The sequence below is a fragment of the Pyrgilauda ruficollis genome, unplaced genomic scaffold (genome assembly GCF_017590135.1).
Source record: "Pyrgilauda ruficollis isolate IOZ18807 unplaced genomic scaffold, ASM1759013v1 scaffold6, whole genome shotgun sequence".
Classification (NCBI taxonomy): Eukaryota; Metazoa; Chordata; class Aves; order Passeriformes; family Passeridae; genus Pyrgilauda; species Pyrgilauda ruficollis.
The window spans coordinates 7,736,449-7,763,843 of NW_024527710.1; the positions used below are offsets into that span (position 1 = coordinate 7,736,449).

General features: G+C 39.8%; 2 protein-coding genes across 3 annotated transcripts in view; both read right to left on the minus strand.

The window, feature by feature from the left end:
* Window positions 1-2,819, minus strand: part of GIPC2 (GIPC PDZ domain containing family member 2) — a 30,120-nt gene extending 27,301 nt beyond the window's left edge. Inside the window, exon 1 of the mRNA XM_041483467.1 lies at window positions 476-2,819. The gene's annotated coding sequence lies outside the window, so the exon portion shown is untranslated. The remainder of the gene's footprint in view (window positions 1-475) is intronic.
* A 760-nt stretch (window positions 2,820-3,579) lies between these two features.
* Window positions 3,580-27,189, minus strand: DNAJB4 (DnaJ heat shock protein family (Hsp40) member B4). Of its 2 annotated transcripts, none has more exons than XM_041483464.1 (4): window positions 27,058-27,189; window positions 11,486-11,771; window positions 8,555-9,129; window positions 3,580-7,587 (listed from the first exon to the last, which is right to left on the minus strand). In XM_041483464.1, exons 2-4 carry the CDS (start codon window positions 11,694-11,696, stop codon window positions 7,354-7,356), a joined length of 1,020 nt encoding a protein of 339 aa, XP_041339398.1. In that variant the 5' UTR covers window positions 11,697-11,771; window positions 27,058-27,189; the 3' UTR covers window positions 3,580-7,353. The 2 variants fall into 2 exon arrangements, with proteins under 2 accessions (XP_041339398.1, XP_041339397.1); XM_041483463.1 differs by lacking the exon at window positions 27,058-27,189 and adding an exon at window positions 26,931-27,042.
* Window positions 27,190-27,395: the final 206 nt, after the last annotated feature.

Below are 27,395 nucleotides of genomic sequence, written 5' to 3' on the forward strand. Positions count from 1 at the left end.
GGGCCGGGAGCGCCCGGCCGCCGCTACCGCCGCCGGGCAGCTCCGGGCCATCGGCGCGGCCCTGCCTGCGCTCACACCGCTCCTGCCTCCGCCACAGCGGGGTCCTTTACCCACCTTCCACTCACTCGTTCAGGAATTTCTGCTAATAGCGAAGTGCTGAATAACGACTAGTGTAGATTTATATCCAGCGTATAAAAGAAAACCTGAAGTATACAAGGACTTCAGGCAACTTTCATTTATCAGAATATAAATCTCTAAGGGTTCATAAAGTAACAGTAACATAACCTAAGTTTAAGAGACTTCCTATTGTACTGGACAACAGCTGTGAAATACTGAGATTTAACACAGAAAATACACTTTTCAAGTATTTGTAACATTTAATGAATCCAAAATGTTTCCTCTACTGTGAAATAGACATTGTAGTCAGAAGTTCACATTACAGGAGACATGTGTGCTCCAAAGTAACCACACTCACCTCAGTGGAACTGCTCCATTTTCAGTAGTGCACTGAATCCACCCAAGATGTGAAGAGTGAAAAATTCATCAGGCAACATTCAGCACTTCTAAAGGAAGCAGCACTGCCTTGCCACATCTTCTGACTTGCACAATAAAAAAGACAAACCATTGCAAAGAAAAAGGATTCTGGCACATGGAGTCAGACCAGGCAGGCAGAGACAATGAATTACTGTGAGGCAGCCCTGAGTCAAAAGTTCTTAGCAGATCTAATCACAGCACCTCTGACTACATGAAATGACGTACAGATTTTAAACTGCTTATGCTGTGAGATAAAAAAGGTTTGAAGCCAATTTGACTTCAGCTTTTCCAAGATAGCATGTAGTAAATTTAAATGAATACTCAAAAATGGCTTTTATCCAGTTCTAGCAGGAGACAATTGGATTCAATACTGTTACTATTTTTGTAGGAATTTCCAACAAAACTGCACAATAAACTTGCCCCCACACTTTAATAGTTGACTGTCCAGTTCAGTTTGAAACCACAGAACTTAAATTGAAGGTTTCTCTGAAGCTGCAGAACTGTGTGTACTTTTTCCCATTACTGGAATGAAATTCAGACAGCATGTTGGCATTCACTGGATGACATTGCAGTGAGACAAAATGAGATATTAACAGTACAAAACTATTCATGTTGATCTTGGTATTTAGAGGGTTTTGCTGGTTTTCAATTTTAAATAAGCAACTTCTTTTAAAAGAAGTTTTGCCATTTACTAAAATGTACTATGAAGGAATTGGTGACAAGTATTTATGTCATCTTGACTCATTCCTTTTCTTGTGAAAAGATAATTGAATCTTACAACCAGAAAATACTGTTTATTAATAATTTTGTTAATGAGATTTACTAAATGGACACAGTCAAGTTTCCACATATACAGAAGTTGTGCAGATTTATTTAAAAAATAATTCATGGACATTAACAGTCCTAATTTAGGTATCTGTTGTAAAACTTTCTTCAGTGGAAGTGTGTTTCCATGCTTCATATGGAGGTGGATGGAGAAAAACAGCTGAAGCTGGTACAAAAACTATGCTGAGCCTACCTACAGTTTGGAGCAATGGCATCAGCTTTTAACTATGGCAAGAAAAAATGATGAGGCCAATGGAGCCGATCAAATAAACTGCAGATAGTATGGAGCGTGTATATGCCATCATTAGTTACATGATGTAACAAGTGAAATGAAACCTTTTTTGTGACATTTAAATCAGAGGAAGATGACACTGCACACATGCCTATTTTCAAAACCCAAACCTAGAAAAGCATGAAATTGCCATAGCAGTCCCTTGCTTGGGGAGGAAGGGTAAAGAAGTGTTCAACACTCGGTTTCATCTCTGTTACTGAAAAGGTACATTACCATGGACATTTTTTCCCTAATCTACAGGTACTATTTATTAATATTGCTTATATCATGGATTAGCAGTTTCAATGATTTAGATTCGATCAGCATAACACAATGCTGATTGCGTGGTTTATAAAGCTGTAAATAAGTCAGTCTGCTGAGAACTTCAATGAAAAGAAGGCTGCAATGGACAGAAGACACTTTCTCCAACTACAACAAATCCTATTTTCAGATTCCCTCGGATGTGGACCCTCTAAGGAAGCATCTGCCAACACTAATTAATGCACAGTAAAACTAGACCAACCAATCCAAATAAGCCTCCAGCAACTCAGGATACTAAGAACCCAAAAATTACTTCAAATTAACTTTTAGAAGAGAGTTAACAACTAAAATAAAGCTTCTATTAGCCTTGATTTTAGAAAGAAAACTAAAGCATACGCTTGAAAAAAAAGAAAAATTTATTTAATCCTTTCATCCCAGGTATATTGCACACTACAGGCTACCCCACTCTTCAGTTTCTCACACGTAACGCACTTGGGATGCAAGAATCGGGGGCATGAAACAATCACAAAGTTTGTGGAGAAGATATGTGGAACCAAGTCACCTTGCTTGCTATGAAATGCCACTATCAGTGAGTGTTTCACTACACATGGGGTATCTACCCTCAGTCAGGGAAAGGAAATATGGTTATTTCAGGTGCTGGTTGGGTGGTGTTAGGGGTTTTTGAATGCAGGGCAGCAGGGCTGTGAACATGGCAGTTTGTCCTTGATAAAGCAATCGGGCATGACTAACAAGATTGTTGTTTGTACAGCTCCTCCCTTGGGTAAGCCAGTAATTCCAGGGCAACAAGCACAGGGCACTTATACCTTCCACACCCAAGGGGATCAACAACAGATCTCTGTTTTCACTGTTTAAATAACAGAGCAATTAACTGGAGAAGCCTGAAGGAAACAAATCATGCCATCCAACAGTCTATTGCTGAGCAATCTGACACATGAAGAGCTGAGATTCTGCACCTCATTAAGAGATTTGTGCTGCTATTTGCCCAGTTTGGGTGTTGAACAGTAAGTGGCTGTATGACACATTCCCTGGTTCTATAGGATGTGTTCAGTAAGCAATATAGTAAGAACTACTCATGTTAGCTGCAAAAGAGGACTAGCATTTACTGACTGGAAAAGTAAAACTGTCTCTTAATTATATTTACAGTATCATGTTCATGGCCCTTATTTTTTAGGTCTAGCACATGAATTCAAGTGCACAGAACTTCACCCTAAGTTAGAGCAAATTTCACTGTTTAAGGAAAACCTATTTGACCCCAAAAAAGTCTGCTTCTGGTGAGTCAGACTAACATATAAGGTGCACATACTAGAAAAGAATGGAGTATATTTGTTCAAAACACCACAAACAGGCTTCAGGAAGCTTTCAGCACAGCTACTACAGAAATGGCTGAGTGAAAAAATGGAATGTTAACCCTCTTCATGACATCAGAAGCTGTGGAGCAAGCAGAGCAGAGTACCACTGCATGGCAGGAAGGAAAAAGGTTTGTAATGTAGCTTCACCTACTCTTTCAACAGCTTGAGGTTATCCTAAGGCTTGATGTTGGTGCGATTAAAAAAGGATCTTTAGAACCAGAGGTTTTCAGACCTGCTGGGTGAATTCCAAAGCAACTAAATGACTTCTACTTTCTATGGCACCTAAGCAACCTTCAAGAGACCAAAAACCCATCCCAATTTCATGAATGACCATTTTATTTTCATGTATTTCAGTAGTTACAAATATAGTAGTTGACTGAGTATTTGCTTCCTTCTCCCAAGTAGCTTTATTAAATAATCAAGTGGGTTTTAAAACATAGCTTTTAAGCACATTTTGATTAGAAAAATATTTTTTGTGAATCCTGGATTAGACAGATATTAATGCTTCCTCTCATATTTTGAAGTAATTCTACATGCTGGTTTCTGAAACATATACTTTTTTATCTATCCATAAGAAAAGAAATACAAGCATTTATTTCATACCAGTTCTATAAGTTTTGTATTTTGAGCTTGAAAACAGTTGGAAAAGTTTAGTTTGCTATACACATATATATATATATATACACCTCTAAATACACAAGATACTGCAATTTCTCAATTTAACACTACTCCTCTTACCTGAAGATGGTTACAAAAAAATAGTCTTAGTTGCTGTAACATTTTTTTTTTACAAGTTGGATATGGTTACAAGATCCTGTATTACAAAATGCTTGATTCCATTAGCTTTTAAATGGACAAATAGGTATTTTAGGTTGATATGCTTTAAAGTCGTGTAGCTTGTAGCGTTTGCCATCATAACAAAATAGAAGAGAAAGTTAAAAACCAACTTTACACTTTTTACTTAAAAACCACATAAGAAATGCAATACGGAACATACTGAAATGGAAATTTTTTTTCAACAAACAATATATAATATTAACAATATGCAGAAGCACTAAGCAGCAATTTTTTTTTCTTTGTAATACTGCTCCAGCAATTGTTTACTTCCTGTAGATTTAGGACTACAATTAACTGATACTGCATGAAGAGATCTGCAGTTGAAAAACTGACTTGAACAATACCCCACAGAAATTCTACTCTTTTAAGTAAAAGAAATGGGATTCTTCTTACAATCATGTAAAAATTATTGTAAATTAAATCCCAACTTCCATACAATTTACTTTTCTGCAGTCACATATACAACACTGCTATTTCCTAGGCTACCTAACAGAGGAGGTAACCTCTGTATCTCCACAGGCAAAAGGCTGACAGCAAATCTTTTAATATTTTGTTATGCAAAACAACAAAAAAAAAACCCCAAACCCTTTGAAAGTGTTGTTAAAGCACTGTATTATGGTTTTTAAACTCAAGTAATAAAGCATGCCCACAAGGCATTTCTTCCACCAATCCATGCTGCAACCAAGGGAACCAGCCCTATTTCTGTATTATAAAACTAGACTATTACAGAGGGCTCTCCGTCGCTCTATGCACCTTTGAACTCTAAAGACAACTGACTCATATTTGAATTTTAAAAAACTCAATTCAAGCATACGAAAATTTCTGGGGAACCCCTATCCCACACTGACTCTTAAACTTTGTTTAGCAACACAGTTAGCTAGCTCTTTTTTTTTTCTTCATGGGAGTAAAGTTTGGCCTTTGAAAATAATGAATACTTGAGATCAGCATGATCTTTAAATACCTGCCCTAGCCAAATGCTTTTACAGGGTTCTTTGTGCATCTTTCCAACCCAGCACAGACCTGCTCCGTAGGGAATTGTCACATGAGCACCAGCTAAGCCTCATTTACAGAACATGGCCCATAGCAAAAAATGCCAAGCCCAAGTTCAATGAATGCTTTTGCTTACAAGAAACCTCCTGGCATCATGTAGTCCAATACCCCTGGTCACACATGGTCAGCTGGAGCAGGCTGCCCTGCACATGTACAGTCAGGCTATGAGTATCCAGGGAGAGCAACTCCTTAAACTCTCTGGGAAACCTGTCTCAGTGTTTGATCACCCTCTCAGTAAAAAGCTGTTTCCTTGTGTTCAGATGGAACCCCTAACTAACTTGCGTCCACTTAGTCCTGTCACTTAAGGCTACTGAGAAGAGGATGGCTCCTCCGTCTTCATTCCCTCCTGCCAGGTGCCAAGATCACCCCCAAGTCTTTTCTTCCCCACAACTGCAAGTTGCAGCTCTCTCAGCCTCTCATACATGCTCCTGTGCTAGAGCTGCTCCACTAAGTGTATATCCTTCAAGTACCAGGGGGTCCAGCACTCCAGATGGATCCTCATCAGTGATGAGTCACGAGGAAGGATTACCTCCCATCACCTGCTAGCAAAGCTTTGGCCTCTGTTGCCACAAGGTTGCATTGCCAGCTCAGTCAGTTTGCTGGTCAGTTACCCCCCAGTGGAACATTCCCCCTTACTGAACTTGGTGAGAATCCTGTGTCCAGTTCTTCATCCTGTTGGGGCCCCTCTGAAAGGCAGTACCATCAGCTGGTGACACTAGCTACTCCTCCCAGTTTATATGGATTGTAAACTCCATCCCATGATTCAGGTCGTTAATGATGTAGTATTGGCCCAAGTACTCAGCTAGAGGGTACACCACTATTGAGTTGCCTCCAACTGGATTTTGTGCCACTGATTAAACCCCCTGTGCCCCCTCATTCAGCCACCTTTTAATCCATCTCACCTTCCACGTATCTAACCTGTACTTCACCAGTCTGTCTACTGATGTAAATGGTAAACACCACAGACTGTTCTCCCAACATCCCCAAAGCTCATTGTAGATGGCAGTAGGACTGGTCAAGCAAGATTTCCCTGTTGTACATCTATGTTGACTACCCCAACCGCCTTTTAGAAATGCTTTCCAGGAGGATTCTTTTCCATCACATTACCAAGGGCTTAGGTGAGGCTGATTAGCCTGTAGATTGCCAAATCTTCCTTCCTAGTTTTCTTGAAGAGTGGTATTTTCTCTTTTCTAGCCTCCTAGAACATCTCTTAATCTCCCTGGCCATTCCAAGATAAACAAGACTGGCCCTGCAATGGCATTAGCCAGCTCCCTCAACACTTGGGTGCAATCTGTCAGACTCACGGAATTCCAGGTAAAGTGCACCCTAACCCAATCCTTGACCACCAAGGTTCCAGATTTCTCCACTAGTCTCAGAGGCCTGGAATTCCTGCATGCTTGTTTTACTGGCAGTGACTGACGCAAAGGCAGCACAGAGTACCTCAGCCTTCTCCATGCCATCGGTCACCAGCTTCCCTGCCCCATTTGACAGCAGGCTCATCTTTGCTGTTCATGTCCTTGAAGAACCCTTTCTTGCTATTCTGCCTGAAGGCTGAGGAACTATCCCACAGCAAATGGCTACTCTGGCTCCTCAGGCCACGTGCCTTTTGCCACACTCACAATGCAGTCCTGAAACTTCTGGCTGCAATAAAGAGAAGGCTTTCATTGCACAGGGGGGCTGGTCAGGAGTCCAAGCTGATTTTTCTGGCCTATGCTTTGTGCAGTGGAAGGCAACATACGAAATGATCTCTCTCATGTGCTCTTTAAAATGTTTGTAACTTTGTGTATATCTACTACGATCTCAAATTTCTGTATAAATGTGTAATGTTATAGACACAGTGAGGATATAAGAAATAACGTACTTGGAGGCTCAAGTACTGTATCAGAAATATGCACTGACTTGGTAAAAAAAATTACCGTAATTATATTAAGCAAAATAATGACTAAACATTGCTGATTAGGAAGATGTAAAACAAAATGAGTGGTTTTCCCTGTAATTTTAACTGCAGAATTCACCTGTATGACTTCTACTTAAACCCTTTTCTTCTCATGCAGCATTACAGTATTTTCCCCCCACCCATCCCACAAAACAAAAAAAAACAAAGATTCCACTAGGTGTTACAGATTGCACTTTTAAAGCAGACTTGCCAGTCTTCTGCATTTCCAGTGTCCTATTTTAATCTGTTGACATACACAGTCTCCCATTTTATGATACTGGAAGATTTCGCCTAAGTACTTCTTTTGATGCTGGAGAAATGTTATCTGGGAAAATTACTTCAAACTCTATAATTAAGTCTCCCCGTTGGTCAGGATTTTTGGGAAATGGCAAACCATATCCTATAATTCTTCTTCTCATCCCAGGCTTTACCACTTCATTGACTGTCATGGGTATGGTTCTTCCTTCTATCGTTGGCACATTGAAAGAGCTGCCACACAAAGCCTAAAGAAAGATTGTAATATGAGAAAAAGAAATTGGTCAGAACTTTTTTGTACCTGTATATGAATTTGGATTATTTAAAAGTGACTAGAATTTTAAATAGCATTTTTCCTATGCACTTCTCAGATGTCAAAATTTTAATACAATGTTCCTCTCTTAAAAAGAGAAAACTTTCATTTGTCATTGAATATTGCTGAATTTATGAATGTTACACAATGGCTACTGGAGGGTAATTGAGCTTCTGTGTCATTCAAAGACTTTATCAAATAGTAAGAGAGCTGAGCCAAGTGAACTCCTCACTCATACTTCTCTAGAGATGTCAGTCTTCTAAATTTCCATTGGAAATTTAGAATCTTATTTCACTTTTTGTTTGTTTACATTGCACAGGAATTTTTTCCTATCAACCTCTATTATATTGAATTTCAGAATATTTAAGTGTCTATAAGCAGAGGCATATAAAATTTCACACCTATCTTATGTGAATATTTGTGGTGCCTAAAGAAATCCAAACAATATTTTTGCACCAAAACTGGAACGTTACAGACCTTCTGCTTTATCCAACTGTTTATTTTCATCGCTAGGATCTCTGAGAATAAGATTTTGATTCCTGCAGCTTCACTTGATTCAGCACACTTAGTATACACTGATAATGTCCAATTTACATAACAATGCAATGAGTCCAAATAGGTTTTTATCTGTGAAGGAACTGTATTACACACATTAAATATTGTCTTTTCTCCCTCCCTCACTACTTTAGGTGCCTCACCTCACTTCACACTTACTGTAGAATTCCTTAAGGTCGCTTAATTTACACTAAGTTCATAATGAAATCAAGAGTTTATTTCTCCACCTAATACTAATTAAGAAGAAAAAAATACATTACACACACACAGCTACCATACAACTTTAGCCACTGTATCATACTGTAATAGCATCAAACATTTGGAGTTCTACCACAAGAGAAACTTACCTCCCTTAAGCTGATCTTTACAGGATAGACAATATTTGATCCATCTCTCTTGAAATGAGAGTGAGGTTTATCTTTAATGATAAAAACAATATCAGCTGGAATTGTGTTGGGTGTTTCATCGCCTTCTTTTGGAAAAGTGATCTTGGTGCCTTCTTTCCATCCTCTTTTTATCTCAATAGTAAGGATTTTGTCCTCTGTTCGGACGCTTCTACCATCTGGGTTAAGCCTTTTACGTGAAATCCTCATTCTTTTTGTGCAGCCATGATAGATCTCTTCCAGTGACACTTTAAGTTCATGGATTACAGGGGGATCTTGTTTACGACGTAACTGGCTGCCAACTGTATTCCTTTCCCTTGGAAAACCATTCATACTAAAACTAGTGAAGGATCCAAATGGATCACCATCCACCTCCATGTCTTCAGTGTCTCTGCCACCAGGCATCCTCCTCCCAAAGAAGATCTCAAAAGGATTTGTGCCACCAAAGAAAGCTGCAAATGTAGCGTGTGGGTCTCCATGGAAGGAGTACCGGAAGGTACCACCCTGGCCATCAGATCCTCCAGCTCCCCCTTTAAGGCCTAAATAAGAAAAATAAGGCAAGTTAAAAACAAATTGGGTATTAGTATAAGCCTTCCTTCTGTACAGTGTAATGATATCAGGACTGATGAGTCATAAAGATATTTACAGTAGAGTGAAAGGTCTGCTTTTCAAGGAGGATTCACCATGAGAATATGAGGTACTAACTAGCAATTTAACAGCTGGAACAGCAACAAGGTTTCTGAAGCTCTAGAGTGACTTCAGAAGAACAGGTATTCTGACACTGCCAATTTTATTTCATGTGACTGAAACCAGTTATTTTAATCAATTAGCACCTTAAGAGCACAAGACAGGTTTGCTTGATTTGATCACTTCTTGCTCTGCAAAGCGTCTTGGGAATTCCATCCTTCTACAAGGTCATTTCTGGGGAAAATTACTCACTACCATATGCGACATATCCCATAGCCTCTACAGCTCAGCTGTAACTCAGTGTTAATTAGTTTTCCTGCAATTTGTTCTGAGTAAACGGTAACACGCCAACAGTCAAACACATACATGCTTCCTTAATATTCAATTTAGGATACCAAAATTATCACAGCTTGTGCTCCTGGGGTACAAAACAGGTACAAATCCTGGGAACTCTCTTCAATGCAGCCACAAATAAAAGCATCATGGAACTTACTAAGATCCATTTGGGTACAAAACCCCTCATATACACTATCACTGTCTCCGTGCAAAAAATCAGAAGGTTCTCAGTAGCTTTCTTCTATCTTTCACATGGAGAGATCAAAATTTCATTTCCTGCTGCCAAGAATTCTCACTGAAAATTCTCTTGTACTTCCTGTGTTCCCATTTCAAACCAAGGTAAAATCAATTTTTTTCAATGCCTCTTTCCCAGTAAGTGATCAATTACTTCCTTGTAATAGTGCTCTTCTGCACTAACCATTGGTACTTTCTCAAACCATTGGAAGACTGAAAGTCTTCTTAAGATACATTTGTCTTAAAGAGTTAAAGTCTTAAATGCTTGGTTTTTAAACTCTTTTTTTTTTTTCAGTCTTAGACCAACTCAAAACTACAGCTGCTATCATACTTTTGTAACCACAGAAAAATGAAGGCTTACATTATGAGAGAGGCATTCTATAAATTTGAAAGAGGGGTTTGTAGGGGTTTTTTTTAGCTCAGTGTTCTCATGCATAACCTTAATGTTGGGTACCAACACTAACCAACTAAGACACTAGAGTGCTTTCCCCATTTCAATACCAGAGCAAAAGTACTTAAACTATAGTACATCCTTCTGACACACCGCTGTTAATGCCAAATATGCAGATCAGGGGATTCAATCTGTGATAGCAGAAGGACACCTCCTGGAATAGCTGGCCAGAAGTAACTGAAGGTACATCCAGTTCCTGGCTGCAAAAACACTGAAGTTTCCCCCTTCTTACAAACCCCAACCTTTTGCATTTCCATTAAAACACTCTTAGAAGAGCTTAGAGAGTAACTGAGGCACCAGGAGGTATTCCCACATTCAACATTTTAAAAGATCATACTGTGTATTGTTGCCCAAAATACTAAATACTGCTATTTAAGTGTCCTTCTTTATAATTGTAAAAATCATGGCCCCAAGCAAATAGCAATGAGCAGGCCTACTTGTCACAAGGGAAGTAGTTATTTTAAATGGAATTCCTGATACCATACACATTTATGGGAAGGGATGTTAATGACTTCCTCTGTTGCTCAATCATAAGACTGAAAGTCATGTCGGTCAAAAATTTAAAAAAAAAAAAGAAAAAAAAAAAAGAAAAAAAAAAGAATCATCCTCTCCAGATAACCATTTTTGGATAAATGTGACATTTCTGAGGTCTCATTCTCTCAGCATGTTATCACTGTTTACAATTAAAGCTAAAAAATTGTTCTGGTATTTCATGACATCAGCCAAATTCTTTCCTCTCTAGGCACAAAGCCAAGGACAACTACAGGCTGGACACCTGGGCTTCTGCTCAGCACTGTTTTGCCTAGATCAAGCAGATTGCCCTTAAGCAAAAATTAAAGAAAAGAATACATGCCTTTTGAACTGCATCTCAGAAACTGCTCTGGCAAAGGAAGGCAGCAGTAAGAGATCACAGAAAGCTATTCATGGGTGACAGAAACTTTTCTGTTCAGTAACTTTTTGCCTGTCAGGTATTTGGGGTTTGTACAAAACCCCATCAAATTAAGAAATAAAAACTTTACCAGCATTAAAGCCCAGCGATTTATTTCTTACTCAAAATCTCATGAGACGAACAAATACATTATAAATACATTGTCTAAGGAGGAACACGACCATGTCTTCATATGTTTACTTTGCTTCATTCAACATAATGAAAGTGACCAACCAAAGTATAACAGAGACATACATACCTTCCTCCCCAAACTGATCATAAATATCTCTCTTTTTGGGATCACTCAGCACTTCGTAAGCTTCTGCGACCTCTTTGAATTTTTCTTCTGCATGGGGAGATTTGTTCTTATCTGGATGCCATTTCAGTGCTTGTTTTCTGTAAGCCTTTTTGATATCCTCGTCAGAAGCCCCTTTTTCAATTCCCAGGATAGAATAGTAATCTTTCCCCATCCTGAGTGTTGGAGGAATTCAGATTTTCCTTGCTGGAAAGAAAGCAGCGTCCAGTGTCTTAGCAAGGTGCCGATGCTGGAGAAGGAAAAATAAAAATCAAACTTTGAATTGAAACAGAGCTGCTACAAAACAACAAACTCTACGATACATTAAAGAAAGATCAGACAGCTTGTCCGTATTTCATTCCTTCCCCGTGGCTCATTTATAAACGATTACACAGCGGGCACGGCAGACCCGCCCACCCCGAGGCCGTGTCTGCGCTCTTTCTAGAACGCCAGCAGCGGGCACGTCACTTCCCGCAGCTTTCGCTGTCCCGCGCGTGCGCGCCCGCAGCGCCCGAGCTCCGTGCCGGCCGCAGCAGCTCCCGGGGAGCCAGCGCGGAGCCCGCACGGCGCCTGCAGCAGCGGGGCCGCACCCGGGCGGCTCTGAGCGCTCGGCTGCCCCAAGCGACACGCTGAAGCCCCTCTAGAGTAATTATAGCATTCTACTTCACCGTTTCTATAGAGACAGCTGTACATAACTCTTTTCCAAATATATCAACACGGAGCTGTACCCTTTCCAGCAAAGGCTATGAAGAATTTTACACTCATATCAACGACAAAGCTTCAGAAAGCAAAATTTCCTTCCTTTAAAAATAAAATTTAGCCGCCCTCAACAAAGCTGACCATAGCCATGTCAGCTACTAGCTACTATTAAGCAGTAAGAATGAATCTGAGCAAAAAAATACCACTTTGTTTACCACAACTCAAGACGCTAAATTAAAGCAGATCAAAATGTAAATCCTGTCTCAGCGTTCTTCTACGGAATAGGAAATACCAAGATTATTATACAAGTATGGCAATATACCAAACAAATAGCTTTCATCTGATGAGATACTAATAACAGAAAAACAATTGGTTCTTACACATTTGTTTTAAAATATATAAAACGAATTCTACTACTGAAGTATTTCTCCTGCTCCACAGAGAAAATGCTATGAAGTTTTAGCCTGCAAGATTTCTTTTGTACCTCTATTAAGAGCTATAGATCAAGAAATTAGCTACATTTACCAGTAGAGCAATGAACTTCATGACAGATTAACACAACTGAAAAATTATTCCTCCCTGGAACAAAGTATTAAAATACAATACTTTTGGTCATATTTAGATGTTGTCTGCATGAAGACAATTCTAGGCTGAATTATGAAGGAGGTAATTAAGCTCAGCTGCCTTCCGTCTAACAATAAAACCCACTAATCCTCTGACTCAGGGAGCATTATATTTGAAGCCATTTTCTAGAACCTGCTCAAACTTACAAGAGACTGATAAGAAGGGACAGAAAATGCTTCCTTAACCAGAAAGTACTAGAAAGATATTTGGGACTTTACTTTCACTTAACTAGCGTCATCCCCCTAATCCTCACACCATTATCTTATCTTTTCCAATGTCTGCAATAGAATTTACTAGATTCCTTCCAGTGTATACAGGATTTTCCTAATTATTTATCTGGGGGTTTTTACATTCTCCTCAGAATATGTGTGGAAAAGGTAAAGAGAGAAGAAAGTCAAAATTTCACAAGAATATTCCAGAAAGCAAAACTTTCAGCATATAGGTAGTTATGATTACAAATGTGAAAGAGGCCAAAGGGTATTGAAAGAAGGAACTGGCTCCCCTTGCCACCAAATCTCTCAGGACTCACTTGTATTTTTGGCACAGTGGGAGTCACAGGGTTATAGACTCAATTACCTTTACATGTGAAGGAAGCAGTTGTTGCTGTGCTCTACCTAGAATAAAGCTAGTCTTTTACTAAATCACCCTTTTCTTTCTACCTTTCTTTTAGAAGTGCTCTTTTAGTTAATTTAAAATTAGTATTTCAGATCAATTCTTTGAAACCCACATCCTAAATTGACGTTTTCTCCACTAGGAATATTGTATTAAGCACTATGTCTCCTTTTAAGTGTCACAGAAATACTCAAGGCGCAGTGATAGATTCTCCACACACACATCCCCCCATTCTGTAACAACAAAGTAATTAATTTTAAGGGTTTCATTAAAAGCCACAATAATCAGGATTTCTCCTTAAATAAAAAGTTTCTTTATCTTAATTATTAAAACTTACAGAACAAATTCTGATAACAACAAAGTTACACTGGGACTTTTTGCCCAGTATCACAGCAACTAAGTGCTCAGGCATCCTTTCCTCCCTACAGAGGGGAACGTGCTATTCTGGCCTAAGTGCTGAGTTATACCATAATGATGTAAGTTATTCCCTAAAAATTAAACTACTTAAGGTTCTGAGTGGGATGTACAGCAATGACTATATTACTTCTACTTCCTGCATTATATGAGATCTGAATATTAGCATGAATTTATACTGTGGAATCTTGTATTTCTAATGAGTAAATTGCAGAAAGCATGTCCCTTCTTCTCCCTGTTGAGACCTTCCTTTCATCCCACAATCAGAGACCTTTTGAAAATACACATAGGCCACAGCTCCTCTCACATGCTTACTGAGCTCTTTAAACAGTTTCTAATAGACAGAGATACTCTCTTGAAAGCAGAAAAACTTTCAATATTACAATTAAAAGACTAGTGTGCATAAGATGGACATCTAATAATTATGCTAATAATAATTTGAGTACATCCAATCATGCCAGCTCTTCTTCAGACAGTGAAATCCATCTGCTAAGTGTGGTAAGCTTTTGTCTTCCAATTTTGTCATACTAGAGATGCTAGATTTTTAGAATCCAAATATCTGATATTTGCAGTTCTTTGCTGCTTTTTCTGTTATTTTGTCCCATATTCATTTCCAGAATTATTATCTAAAGAAAAGAAAGGAAAATCCTTCATGTACTCTCTCCAAGGACTTCTGGCCCTGCAGTCCCTTCAAATAAGCACAGATAAACAGATAACAAAACAGCCTTAAAAAACCACAAGTAAATATTTAGTTATACTGCTATAGTCCTATCTTCCCTGGTACTATATGTCTCTAGAAAAACACACTTCTAGACAATGACAAGATTTCGCTTTCCATATGCTTGAATATCTTTTGTTTGAACACCTGAGTAATTGTCCCCTAAAAACCCAGATAAGGTCATTACCTACTGTGTGACATAGATACTCCTTTATAGGATTATTTTGTTCTTCTGTGAGCACTCTGCTTGTTAAATAAACAATTTTGTTTTTTTCACTTTCTCCAAGGAAAATCCTTTAGAACCTGTGAAAACCTGTGGTGGAAGAGTTGCTAAAACTCTTCTGAAGAGACACCCTTTCGAGATGTTCCCTCCTAAATTTGTCTCAAATGGGGACAAGTTTCTGCATTTCTACCTTGATGTCTTCCATCAGTATGCCCATTTCCCAGAATCCCTGCATTTCAGTCACCTCCTATTTCAGAGACTGGCACCTGGGGTCCAAGTCCCACAGGTACATGCAGTGTTGGCACACCTGCCCTCGTAAGCGGCGCACTGGGATGTGAGCTCACCTTCCGCGGGAAGGAAGGGCGGGCTGGGATTCGATGGGCTGGGATTCGATGGGCTTTGCTTCGGCAGCAGTCAGAGCACACAGCCCCAGAGATCCCACAGAGCCACGGCTGCGACAAGCCAGCAGTAGTGAGTCCTGCAACTCACTCAAGCCTTCCAGAAGCACTAAACTACACAGCTAGAAAATCAGTAAGGCCATAATCCAAGACTTGATTAAGCATGCTTCTGTAAGAAAGCTAAGGAAATTCTCAGATGTACAAATCCAGTAACATACTTGGCCAGGAAGCCACCTCAAAAACATAACAGATAAAACCCCCTCACCATCACTTAACTTTCCTTCCTCACTCCACCACATTACTTCTCCAACTGATATATCACATTATGACTCAATTAACTCTTTATATCATCAGTTCTTTGTTTACAAAGTCATCAAATACAACAGCTACATTCCATTTCAGGCATACACAGAAAAAAAGTTATCATCGTTCCAGTATCAAGTGCTATCTCTGAAGCTCTTAGTTATAGTCAACACTGTAAAACAATTTTCCACCAAAACAGGCAGTCTCAGACATAACTTTCTTATAAGCTACTTCAGGGTAATGTCATGGTACTCCTATTCTGTACTGAGAAAGTTACCAGCCTGTATTTGTCCAGTGCTTTTTTACATCAATGGTTTTTCTTACAGTATAAATTGAGGGGAAAAAATTAAAAGGAATTTCAGTTCAAGCTTTTTAATGTTGACTGGGGTGGGGGGGGGGGGGATGGTACATTTTCAAATGTAACAAATTACAAAAATGCCAAATAGACTATTAAAAAAATTTATTGTCAGGAAACTGAATAAAATTTTGAAAACATACAAAACTTGCCTAACATAAGCAATCTCTTACCTAGAAGTTTTTCTGCTTCTTTGATCAAAACCTATGATGTTCACTTTTAATACCAGACTTCCTTTTTTTTAACTAAAAATATGGAAGCTGAAAATTGTTCCTTCAACAGCTCCACTTTGGAGACAGAGTCTGACTACTGCATTTCACTGGAGAATTGTTGCTTTAAAATGTCTTTTCCATTATTCTCTCAGAACAACTACAGTTTAACTCATATACATATGGCCAAAAGTTATACATCTGGTTTGGCAGAAAGTGGCAGCAGGGTCATACAAACAGTTGTGCTGACAACATCAGCTTTGAATCAGCTGCTTTCTTTTAAAAAGCCTTCAAAACAAGTGAGAGAAATTATGGAAGCATTCATAATAACATACTGAACTCAAATTAAAGATTAATCATAAATAAGGACCAGTATGTTAAGGAAAAGCTTCTAGGCAGAACAATGTCAATATTCCCTGAAGTTGAATAAAAATACTTATTATTTGCTTTAAAATAAGCCATTTCTTCCGTACTTCTCACTTAATAAACCACAGAAACAAAACTGAGAAAGACAGGACTAGATCACAGAACAAATTTAAGAGCAAACAAAACCACAAAGGCAAATTCCAGACAGATCACAACTATAAATATACATGTGCATATAAATGTCAAGGCACAGGAGCCAAATCCCTCCCCAGGAAAAGCTTTCACAATTAAGTACATAACATTTGCAAACCCACATTAATGAATGGAATAAATTTATACTCATCTACAATGGTTTGAAGAAAGCACATCCACATACAATAAAAAAAATTTCCTGTAACATCATCCATTGTTTTACCTAGAAAAAAAATTCTACAACTCTTCTCCCCACCATCTTTAACTGGATGTAGTTGCTGCCTGAGCTATGTTTGTACTTTATATACACTTTATACTGTGAATAAGACCTGGTACATGCAAGCCCCATTCATGAACTCTATAATTAAACAGAGTTTCACCACAGAACTATTCAGTAGCTGGTATCATATACAGAAATAAATTTTGGAGTTTACAACAGAAGCAACAATTAGTATAAAAATATATCTAACAGAAAATGCAAAGTGAAACCTGCAGAGCATCACAGTTCTTTCTAATTGATGGCCCTAAAAGAAAAGCTTCATTTAGTCATGCCCTTCATACCCCAGTGAGAACCAAATTTATCAAATTTTTACTTGAGTTCTCTGTGGAAACTGCTACCATGACAGAAGTAAAAAGTTAAATGTACATAAGGATTCTGGGGCTGACTTTACATCTAAATAAATAATCATAAAAGCAAAGTGAAATGCCACATAACTTACAATAAATTCATTATACTTAAGTTACACCAGTCCTATCATCAACAAATGTTTTCTATTTTTCATTGGCAATATGTATTTTAAAACAGTGTCTAGAATATTACTGGAACATACATCAAATTCTGCCAACAGGCCAAAGGATATATTTTTAAGGTCTTTTGTGGAAAAGCTTACTTTAAATATACATTCCAGAAATTACATGAATTAGCTATAGGGTAAAATCTCAAACCAGAGATACACTGTTACCATTTTTGAATCCCAAAAATGTATTTTTAAGCATGTGATTCACATAGTCTTCAATTTCATTTGGAAAAGACTGCATGACAAGATGTTAGCAATTTTTAAAAAATTCGTTTTAATTTTCTTATTACTTTTTGTAACAATAGATCAAAAGTTAGAAATAAAATGTACAACTGAAAGCATTCATCATACTTTAAAACTTACTGTAGTTTGTTATATGCTAAGTTATGGGTTGGGTTCTTCTTTTCAGGAAATTATTATTTCCATTACACACTGACCAGAATATAGCAAACTTACATCTCATACCTGATTCCTGTTTACTAAGTCACAATCTCTACTATAGCTGGAAAACAAAAATAATGTTGGAATAAAAATCCACATTTTAACTTTTCACTACTAAGAGGGAATGAACAACTATGTGATAGCAAGCCGAGCTCTTGGGATTCAGCAATGATGTACAGAACGATGAAAACACAGGACTGCACTTAGAAACTCAAAAGGAACCATCCGTGTGTGGCCACACAAAGCAACACAAAGAATTTCCATCTACAAATTAAGACTTCCCTCTTCTAAAAGAATACACATTCCAAAGGTGCTTCTCAATTCCTTACTTAGATTGTGTATCCATTTCAACCCCTACCCACGTATTTCTGTGAAGGGATTTTTACTCAGTTTGAGTGGTGATCAGAAAAAATGCCAATCATGCAAAACATTTAACAGGTTCTCTCACGTAACTGACTATGCCTGTTTAACACACTACTGCGAACTTCAAGCAGTTAAGAATGTTCTCACACATGCTTTTGTAAATATCTGTATGGAAAAGCGCAGTGTTTTGGTATGGAGAAATATATCCTGTTATTAGCAACACCTCCCCCCCGCCCCCCCACATTCACAACGAAGCTGAAGTTCTCTTTCCTCCAAGAAAATGTCTGATTTTAACAAGTTCTGCACAATTTACTTAAGTTGTAAGTCTGGGGCAAAGAAAACAGAACAATAGCGTAGCCAAACTTCTTTCTTTCAGTTTTACATATAAAAAGCCCGGATTTTTGTCCTAACTACCTGCTGCCCTGATGGTTATCACTCGGGAATTTACCCTAGCCTCAAGGAATTCTGTCCTGAAATAGCCCATATGCAAATGAAGAGTTAGACTTAATCACATATTTATCACACTGTACTAGTCAGGTTTCTGACTCACATGTCACCAACCTTCTCATGTTGGTTATATAACAAGTAAAGATATTGAATATGATGAACAGTTTAATGCTTTGTGTATGCTCCGTTTCCCCCCAAGGCTAGCTGATTTGATTGTAAATAGTCTTATAGCCCTTCTGTTAACTGTTTTAAGCAAACATACTGCTACAATCCAAGTCTTTCAGATTCTCAAGTGCTAACACACTGAATGTTATCAATACCATCACAAAGGACTAATTTACTGGATGTACTTTATACATAGCCAGGGGCTTCCATGCCCCACACTGTTTTCTCAGCATGAAGACTACGCCACTTAATAAAATATATGTTGTTTACAAAAGGTTTAAAAAGTACTGATTAATTCTGATCAGTGACAGAAAGAATACAAGATTGCTTGGTAGCCAGAAAAAAACCCAAAACAACAAGTATTAGGAGACATTAGGACATAAAAATCCCAGAAAACATTATTCATGTAAACACTACAGTACCAATAGTCCATCTACACTGTTAACATTCAGCTAATTCTGCCTGCTTCAGCTCCCCCAAACCATGTGTACTATTTAAAACAAAAAATGTTCAGAGAAGCATAGCAGATAATAAAAAAATGCAAGTATTTCCACGTGAGAAACAAAGGAGGAGGATTGAATTCTTCAGTCTCCAAAAAACACAGAAGTCACTAAGGTCTGCAAGGTCAACAAATTATGGAGGAAGGAGGAAATGAATCGTTTATGATCTACATCCTTTGCCAGAGGCAAAGTGTAATCAGAAGCTAGTTTAAATAATAAAATTAAGAAATTCTATAATAATTCCATAAGTGATAGAATTTCCTGCCAAAGGACACTGGAGACTCAATAATGATGTCAGTGGGACACTGAAAAAATACTACCTAAGAGATGCACTGCAAGTTTCTTAACAAAGAAACCAGAGCAGGAATGTCACACAATTAAAAGAATACTGAAAAAATGTGCAGACCTCTACTTGTTTCTCCTGCAGATGTATTTATTATACAAATATTGGAAAATAATGAATAAGTATACTATAAGTATACTATAATAAGTATAATAAGTATATCTGTATTATTTTCCACCTAAGTAAAATAGAGAGGCGGTGTTTACAATAAATACACTTTTTAAAAACAGGCATTTAATTACACTTGTGAAGATGTTTCCAGTATTCCCGTTTTCAGTAAAAGCGAGGCTTAATTTGACATTCACAGTTAATCGATTCAGCCTCACTCCTGCAACACAAAAGGGACAGAAATATCTCTAAAAATGTAATTCTGCAGCCCAGCATTCCCCACCCCACAGCCCAGGGCCAGCTGGCACAAACCAAAGTACCATTTGCTCTGGGCTGGACACAAGGGCAGGCAGCTCAGACCCTGAGAACTGTGCTTGGCTCCCTACCAGATCTTCCACCAATGAATCCTGGTGTAGGAGAACTTCTGTGACCTAATACTAGTGCTATGTACTGATTAACAGGAAAAGGACAATGGAAAACTCAGCACAAGTTTCCACAATAAGCCCTGCTGACTTTCCCTCAAGAAACTGGAGTTGAAGAAAGTGTTTAGAAGGCATTTATTTCAACACCCTACAGAAGGTCAGTTACTACAATTCTGACCCCCCAGGAAACATTAGGATGGGCAGTATGCTTTATTTAATATCTACTTCAATGGCTGTAGTATAGTACATAATCTCTCAGCTTTTCATCTGTAGAAAAAGGAGGGTATCTACCTCCTGTAACTATTTACTGTTTACCTTAGGCACAGTAGCAATTCCTTCCTGCATAACAAAGTAACCCAATAGGGTTTTTTCCACCAAACAATACAAGTAATAACCTGTAGTCTTAGCAAAGATACAGCAATAAAGAATCAGGGCACCTGTAGAATAAAGATACTCCTCACAGATTAGCTCTTACAAAAAAAAAAAAAAAACTAAGTCTTTGTGACTCTGGGACAGACACAACTCAGAGGTGACCTGATTTGAACCTGAAGTCTATCCTTCCAATGGTTTTCAGCCTATCATTAGGTATTTGGATTTGTTCTATTTAAAAAAAAAAAAAAAAAACCCAAACAAAAAAAAAAACACTGCCCCAACACACTGCCAGTTTGGAACATTCCCTAGTGGAACAGAACACATTATAGAAATATTTTCCTAACTATGAATATACTCTACAGGTTTATACAGAAGGCTGACAAACTCATCTAGAATATTATCACTACTTCAGTCATGTTCCATAACTAAGGAACAGACAGAAGTCTGCAAGTTATTTTTTCTTCTTGCAAAAGCATTTGATTTTTTTCTGACATAATTTAAAAAGCTATCAATGAGAAACAACTGATCATCGTTACAGGCCACACGCAAGAGAGGGTGGGTGAAGGATAGGTGGAAGATGCTTGCACAATCCCCATGCCAATTCTGCTTGTGTCTTCTTGAGGTTTTTTCCCCCTTAATAATGTGAGAAGTTACTAGTTTTCAGTAGAAAATGAACTATTTTTTCAGCCTTGATGAAGAGACGAACTGCAAACACAATAAATCCAGCTGAAGCGACTCAGCTACACTGTATTGTTTTAATTGCTGTTACGCTCATGCCAGATCAAGGTTATTAATGCACTACCAAATAAGGAACTGCCCACATTTTTGCTGCAGACATGTGATCCCACTGGTCTTACATAAGCAAAAGGAGGTGCTCACACGAGATGCTTTTTCCAGAGCGTGCTCGTCAAAATCCCACCCAGCAGCTCTGATTCATGCAGCCAGTTTTACATGCAAGGCTGAAAACACACACACTGAACTGTGGTACAAAGAGAGGAATTTAGAAAGGAGGTGTCAGCACAATGCTGTTCAACATGAAAGGAGAACAGATGTCAGTAAGAATGCACTTCACCTACAGGAGACAGAAAGACAAGCAACCCTAGTTATATTTACTACAATCTGCTGCAAGAGAAGTCAAAATAGTTGCTCACTAATCTTTGTAATGTTTCAACCACATCCCATAGATGAGTTATGTTTCATAGCTGGTTTCTCCCTTCTTCATCAGCCTAGAAAAGTTTCAAGATAAAAAGCAGGAGTTCAATAGATCTACTTTGCAGTTAATATCTTAAATTACTTTATTCCTCTAGGTTAAATAGTGCATAGCTAGCCAGGAGGTAAAGAAGGTACAACATGGAAGGTACAACTCAGCAGAAAAATATCTAGGTGTTCTGAAGTGATACAAATTTCAGTATCTATTGTACTAAGAAACTATCAGAATTCAGATTCAGAAAATATTTACCTTTCTATGTTTGGGGTTTTCTTTAAATTTATGCTATGACACACGAACAGTTTGTTTAAAAATAAGATGCTCTGACTCACAAATGAAGAAGTACAATTTTTAGCTTAATTAAACAGTATCAGAAAGAATACTACTAGAGACCAGGCCTGGGTAATAGGGAAGTACACCAATCCCTTTAGAGCAATCAAGCTTTTCTCACTTCCAGCGAATTCTGAATATTAATTATGCCTTAAAGTACTCACTAATTAACAGGACTTAAATTCACTTTCTTCAGTGCATTGCTGACAGAGGGATATATTAAGACGCTTCCATCCTCTACAGCTACTGCTGCATTAATCATTTGTTCTCCTTTCACAGTCTCTCAGTCCCCATCTCAGCCTTTCTTAATCCCCATTCATATGTAACTTCCACGCCTAGCTCCACTGCCCAACTCATTTCAAGCAAGGCCTTACACTCTTCTCCCCCATCAGGGAAGAATTTTGCAGATGCTAACAGCAAATTCTCTGTGCTCTCAAAGCTTTCCTTCCCACGACATCGCCACAAAAACACCCAATCCCCTGGAACAAGTCCGTGCTGAGCACTGATGACACTATCATGCTGACTAATATTATCCAGCTGCCTTTTGCCCAACATTCCTTCAACAGAATGATCCAGTCTCTGCACACGGCAGCTGTATCTAAGGAAGAAGTGAGTGTTCTCTGACTTATCCTCCCATATCGGACATACCCAATGCAACGGTGGCTTAATGCAATTTGATAGCCTCCTGTAAAGTAATCAAAATTTTAAATCAAATACATATCAAACGAGATGCACAAGAGCAAAACGTACAAGGGAAGAGCTCTGAAGGTTCTATGAAGTTTTAATACACTAAAACCTTTTTCTAGGAAAAGCAGCATGACTAAATATAAACCAAAACCACCAGATGTGGCTTTTTTTTCCCCAAATCCAAAAACTATCCAAACTGTGGATCTGAAAACTGTAATCACTGCTTCAGTGCACATGTATTAAATATAAAAACTCATGACAGATCAGCAGTTGTTTGGATAGAGAGCACATGCTCAATCTTCTCTCAGCAGTTATTTAAGGGAGTTTTCTACAGATAATGTTGCAGATCCTGGACACACTTTGCCAGTGCAGAAGTAGCAGCTGACAGGATCTGAATCAATTGATCTACATCTCCCAAAGTGAGGAAATATCAGACACCGATTGCAGATTTCAGCAGAGCAGCAATGACTTGCAGAAAGCATGGCAGGCCCACGTACAGCTATCACAGTGGCTATTCTTCTCTCAGAGAACATAAGCATTTCTATCCAGGAGTTCAGTGTACTGAGGCAAAGCTAAACAAAACATGCTACCCAGACGTGGATGCCATGGGACAGAGAGAGAGAAACGGCAAGCATTTCTCACAGTGTCTTGTGAAAACTTTTAGGGAGTTGTAAGGATGTGATAACACATTACGTATAAACAATCTGCAGGTGGTGTTTTTCTACTTCTCTTTCTGTTCTTCTCAAGGATGGTGGATGAGAAAGGTATTTTTGTTAAGTAGTATGCATCGTATCACTCTATATAAACCACAGGGTTCTCTTGAATAAAGCCTTCTTTTACTCTTTCTACAATACTGCCTCTCGCCTGTTCCTGTGCCACTCGGCACAAGAGTTGCAGAGGCAATTCATAAGAAATGTAATTCTTTACTTACTGACCTTGTGAGAGGTCTCCTTACTTGCACCAGAGAACCATTCCTTTCAGGACAGCCTTATCTTTTGGTCTGGTAACCACACAGTAAAGTGAATTGTAGAAGAGAAAAAAAACCCCCAATCAACCCGGCAGAACTCAATGCATGCATGAACTGAAGTGGCTTTGGTTATGCAGAGGATTTGTGCCAGTTCCACACTTTTACACTGCTGCTTTTGCAATACCTGAGCTAATACAGGAATACCCTGAGGACATTTTGATAAAAGGATTCTTTCACACAGAGTATATGATTACTTTCTTCCTCAGAACCAACCATTACTTAAATCTGTGATCACCCACACAAATAAAAGGTGTTCTGACTTTTCAGATATTTACACTCACTGTTTCTCAGCAAATACATCTAGTAGAATATTTCAGTCTGATGATTACTGCAAAAAACAACCATTACAGCCTGAAAACCATGGGAGATGTAGTGATCTAGTAAATTAAGGGAGACATCTTCCACCACTCTCTAAAAGAAACAGTGAAGAGATTTTTTTAAAATCCATATTCTTCTATTTCTTATACTGCCAACTATCTATTTATTAAGATTCTGAAAGGTAAGATGTTCAGGTCTCTACTATTCATCCTTCATTAGTAAGAATAGTTACTGTATGAAGTGAACCTTATTTTGCACAACAAATGCTCTAGCAGCCCAACACGACCAGCTACTTACATCAAGCACATTAAACTTCCTAGAAGGCATTGAGGAAACAGGCAGTGCAGGAAACTCCTGCAAGGAAGAAAGCAGGACATCCTGGTGTATGCTGCTGTGACATGCCAACGTACCCGAACAAATACTGCAGTTAGCACTGCTAAGGGGTTAGATCCTCACCCCACTCCGTTAACAGATTAAACAGAATGAATTAATCCCATAGGGATCATTTTCTTAACAGAAATATCACTTAATAAAGCGAAATGAAGACAAGAGTGCTTAAGAGATGTGGTTTTCTAGCAGAATAGGTTGTAAGTGCCATCACGGGAAATACAGACGGACCCAAGTGTTAATAAAGGTCATTAGATCAACTTAGGAACAGTGAAAGTAAAGGCAAAATATTTATATACTGTACAATACTGTGAGATCTATCTCCTCTTCAGTTTGCTAAATCTCATGTTCTGACTGTAAAGCCTACAGTGACTTCAAGAACTGCGAAGATCGAGGAATAACAGACATACTAAATATCACTCTCAGCTTTCAAATAAAGCATCACCTCAAAGAGCAGCAAAAGGCTGATAAAAAACCCCTGAAAATTAACACTTGCCTATAATCAGTTGTTTATGAATTCAACTAGAACACTTATACCATACCAGACAAAAGTGTTTTTATTAGCCCAAGGCATTATGACTGCTTAAAAATTATCAGCATTACATGGCTACTGGCTTGTCTCACAGAACTTAGCAAAGAAACAAACACCAGCCCATTTTGTAACTGTAAAACACAAAGCACACTGATGCTGCCCTTCATCCAGTAAGGGGAGAGCCATAAAACACATAGCCACTGGCCAGGAGTGGTTTCAATGTGTCATAGTCAACTACCATTGCTCAACTAAAGTTATACAAGTAAGTACTTGCTACACACAGTCAAACTATTAGTAGCTAAGAGAATGAACAAATAGTGTTTAGCAACAGCAGCAAAGAGCCAAGCAAAATAATTGAATTCCCACCCTCCAAGTGTAATTTAACTTTTTTGCCCAACCCCTCCAGCTAACACGGCTACATTAATGGAAAGTATAAGCGAATTCTTATGTACAGGCTTTTTCAGCAAAAGTATCAGAGCAGCAAGTTTCACCTGGCTGTAGCAATACACTGTCATCTGCCTAAAAGCATGTAGGAATTTTTAACTTTGTGGAATATATTTCTCTTATAACCCTTCTTCTTAACTGCACAACCTCAGTAGTGTTATGGGGGTTAAAAATCTAGCATTTTTTTAGCTTCCTTTAGTGAAGTTATCTGCACTAGAGAATGCAGGATAATCTGAGCTAAGCAACATACAGTCTATTAAATTTATCCCAACTACAGTTGCCTTAAAGCAACACGGAACTACAAGGCAACACTGAGGGACAGGGAAGGGAAAACCCTGAGAGGTATTTTCTTATGCGAATCCAAGAGTCCCAAACAGCACACAGCCCCAAACCAGGCCAACTCCAAAACAACAGTTTCTCAAGTTAAAACCACTGCCACACTTCAGTTTAAAAGCAGGTATGTTTAAAAAAAAAGGTATGACATTTATGTAAACCAGGAGCCCGTGAAAGAGGAACAGTTGAATGCATAGAAATATTCGCTAAAAATTGTAGAGCATCCCCTCAGAATGGTACAGAACGCCGTCGTACAGCAGTTCCGCTCCAGTATTATGCAGTCTCTATTGCTAGGATTCCTAAGTAGATGTTCTAGGACCTTATCCCAATGTGAAGCCTTTACAACACCGTCATCCATACTCAGCATGACAGTTCACCCCACCAGGTCACAGGACCTGAACAGGACCCAGATTAAAGCATTACAGACTCCAGTTTTTCATTAAAGCTTGTGCTTGCGCAGCCAAGAAAGAATCCCCCAGCTGTAAAGATCGTACATTAACAACGAACATTTTCAGCTAAGAAATAAACAACCATGGACAACTGCAGGACGAAGCAAGCGAAGCTCCGCGAAAGGAAAGAGCTGGTCCCGTTTCGCGGGGTGCGGAACAGCCCAACAATCCGTTCGAAACGAGCGGCCGTGCCCGCAGGATGGCAGCGGGCCGCGAGCAGCGGCGGGACGGGACGGCCGCGGGCCCGGGCCCTGTCCCTCGGCCCAACGGCTCCGCGCTCCGCCGGCTCGGCACCGGCCGGCGAGCCGCCCCTCGCCCCTCCCGGGCTGCCCCGCCAGGCGCCGAGGCGGCTCCCCCGGAAACGGCGCTCGCATTATTGTCTGTGACAACGCCCGGCGGCCGCGCACCGCGGGAGCCTCGCCCCAGGGCACCGTCGCGCTCCGACGGGAAGACAGCCCGGCGCTCCGGCCCCCCGCCTCGGCCCAGGGCAGGGCTGCTGCCGCTGCCACCGCCACCACCCGGGCAGCGGCCGGGAAGGCAGAGCACCCCTAAGCGCGTTGCGGCGCGGGCAGGCGGCGCTGGGCAGCCCCGTCCCGTCCCGTCCCGCGCGCCTTCCGCACTCACCGAGAGTCGCCGCCGCCTCAGCCCCAGGACCGACCGCGTTCCCGGCAGCCCCCGCAGCGCAGCCCCGCTCCCGCGCGCCCACCCGCGGCTCCAAACCAAATGACGCGAGAACGCCTCCCGCACTCACCGAGCGTCGCCGCCGCCTCAGCCCCGGGCCCGACCGCGTTCCCGGCAGCCCCCGCAGCGCAGCCCCGCTCTCGCGCGCCCACCCGCGGCTCAAACCAAATGACGCGAGAACTGCACGCTGCCTCCCCCCCCAACACCGCACAGCGATGCCCTCCCTTCGCCCCACGTGACTCTCCCAGCCCTATCAGCAGCGCCTCCAAGCACTCGCGCCTCCCATGGAAACATCGCGATCTCACCCCACCCCCTGCAGGGGGCCCCCGGAGGCCCCGCGGAGCCGGTTGGGCGGGGCCGGGAGAAAGGCCGCGAGGCTTCTCCGCCGTTCTCCGGCGCCCGCAATGA

Bases quoted from the DNA above. Each gene is read 5' to 3' on its own strand.
- DNAJB4 (XM_041483464.1), bottom strand. From the start codon at position 11,696: ATGGGGAAAGATTACTATTCTATCCTGGGAATTGAAAAAGGGGCTTCT. The intron at 9,130-11,485 runs GTATGTATGTCT...TTTCTTATTTAG, and splicing joins TGATCAGTTTGGGGAGGAAG to GCCTTAAAGGGGGAGCTGGA. The intron at 7,588-8,554 runs GTAAGTTTCTCT...ATCTTTCTTTAG, and splicing joins TAAAGATCAGCTTAAGGGAG to GCTTTGTGTGGCAGCTCTTT.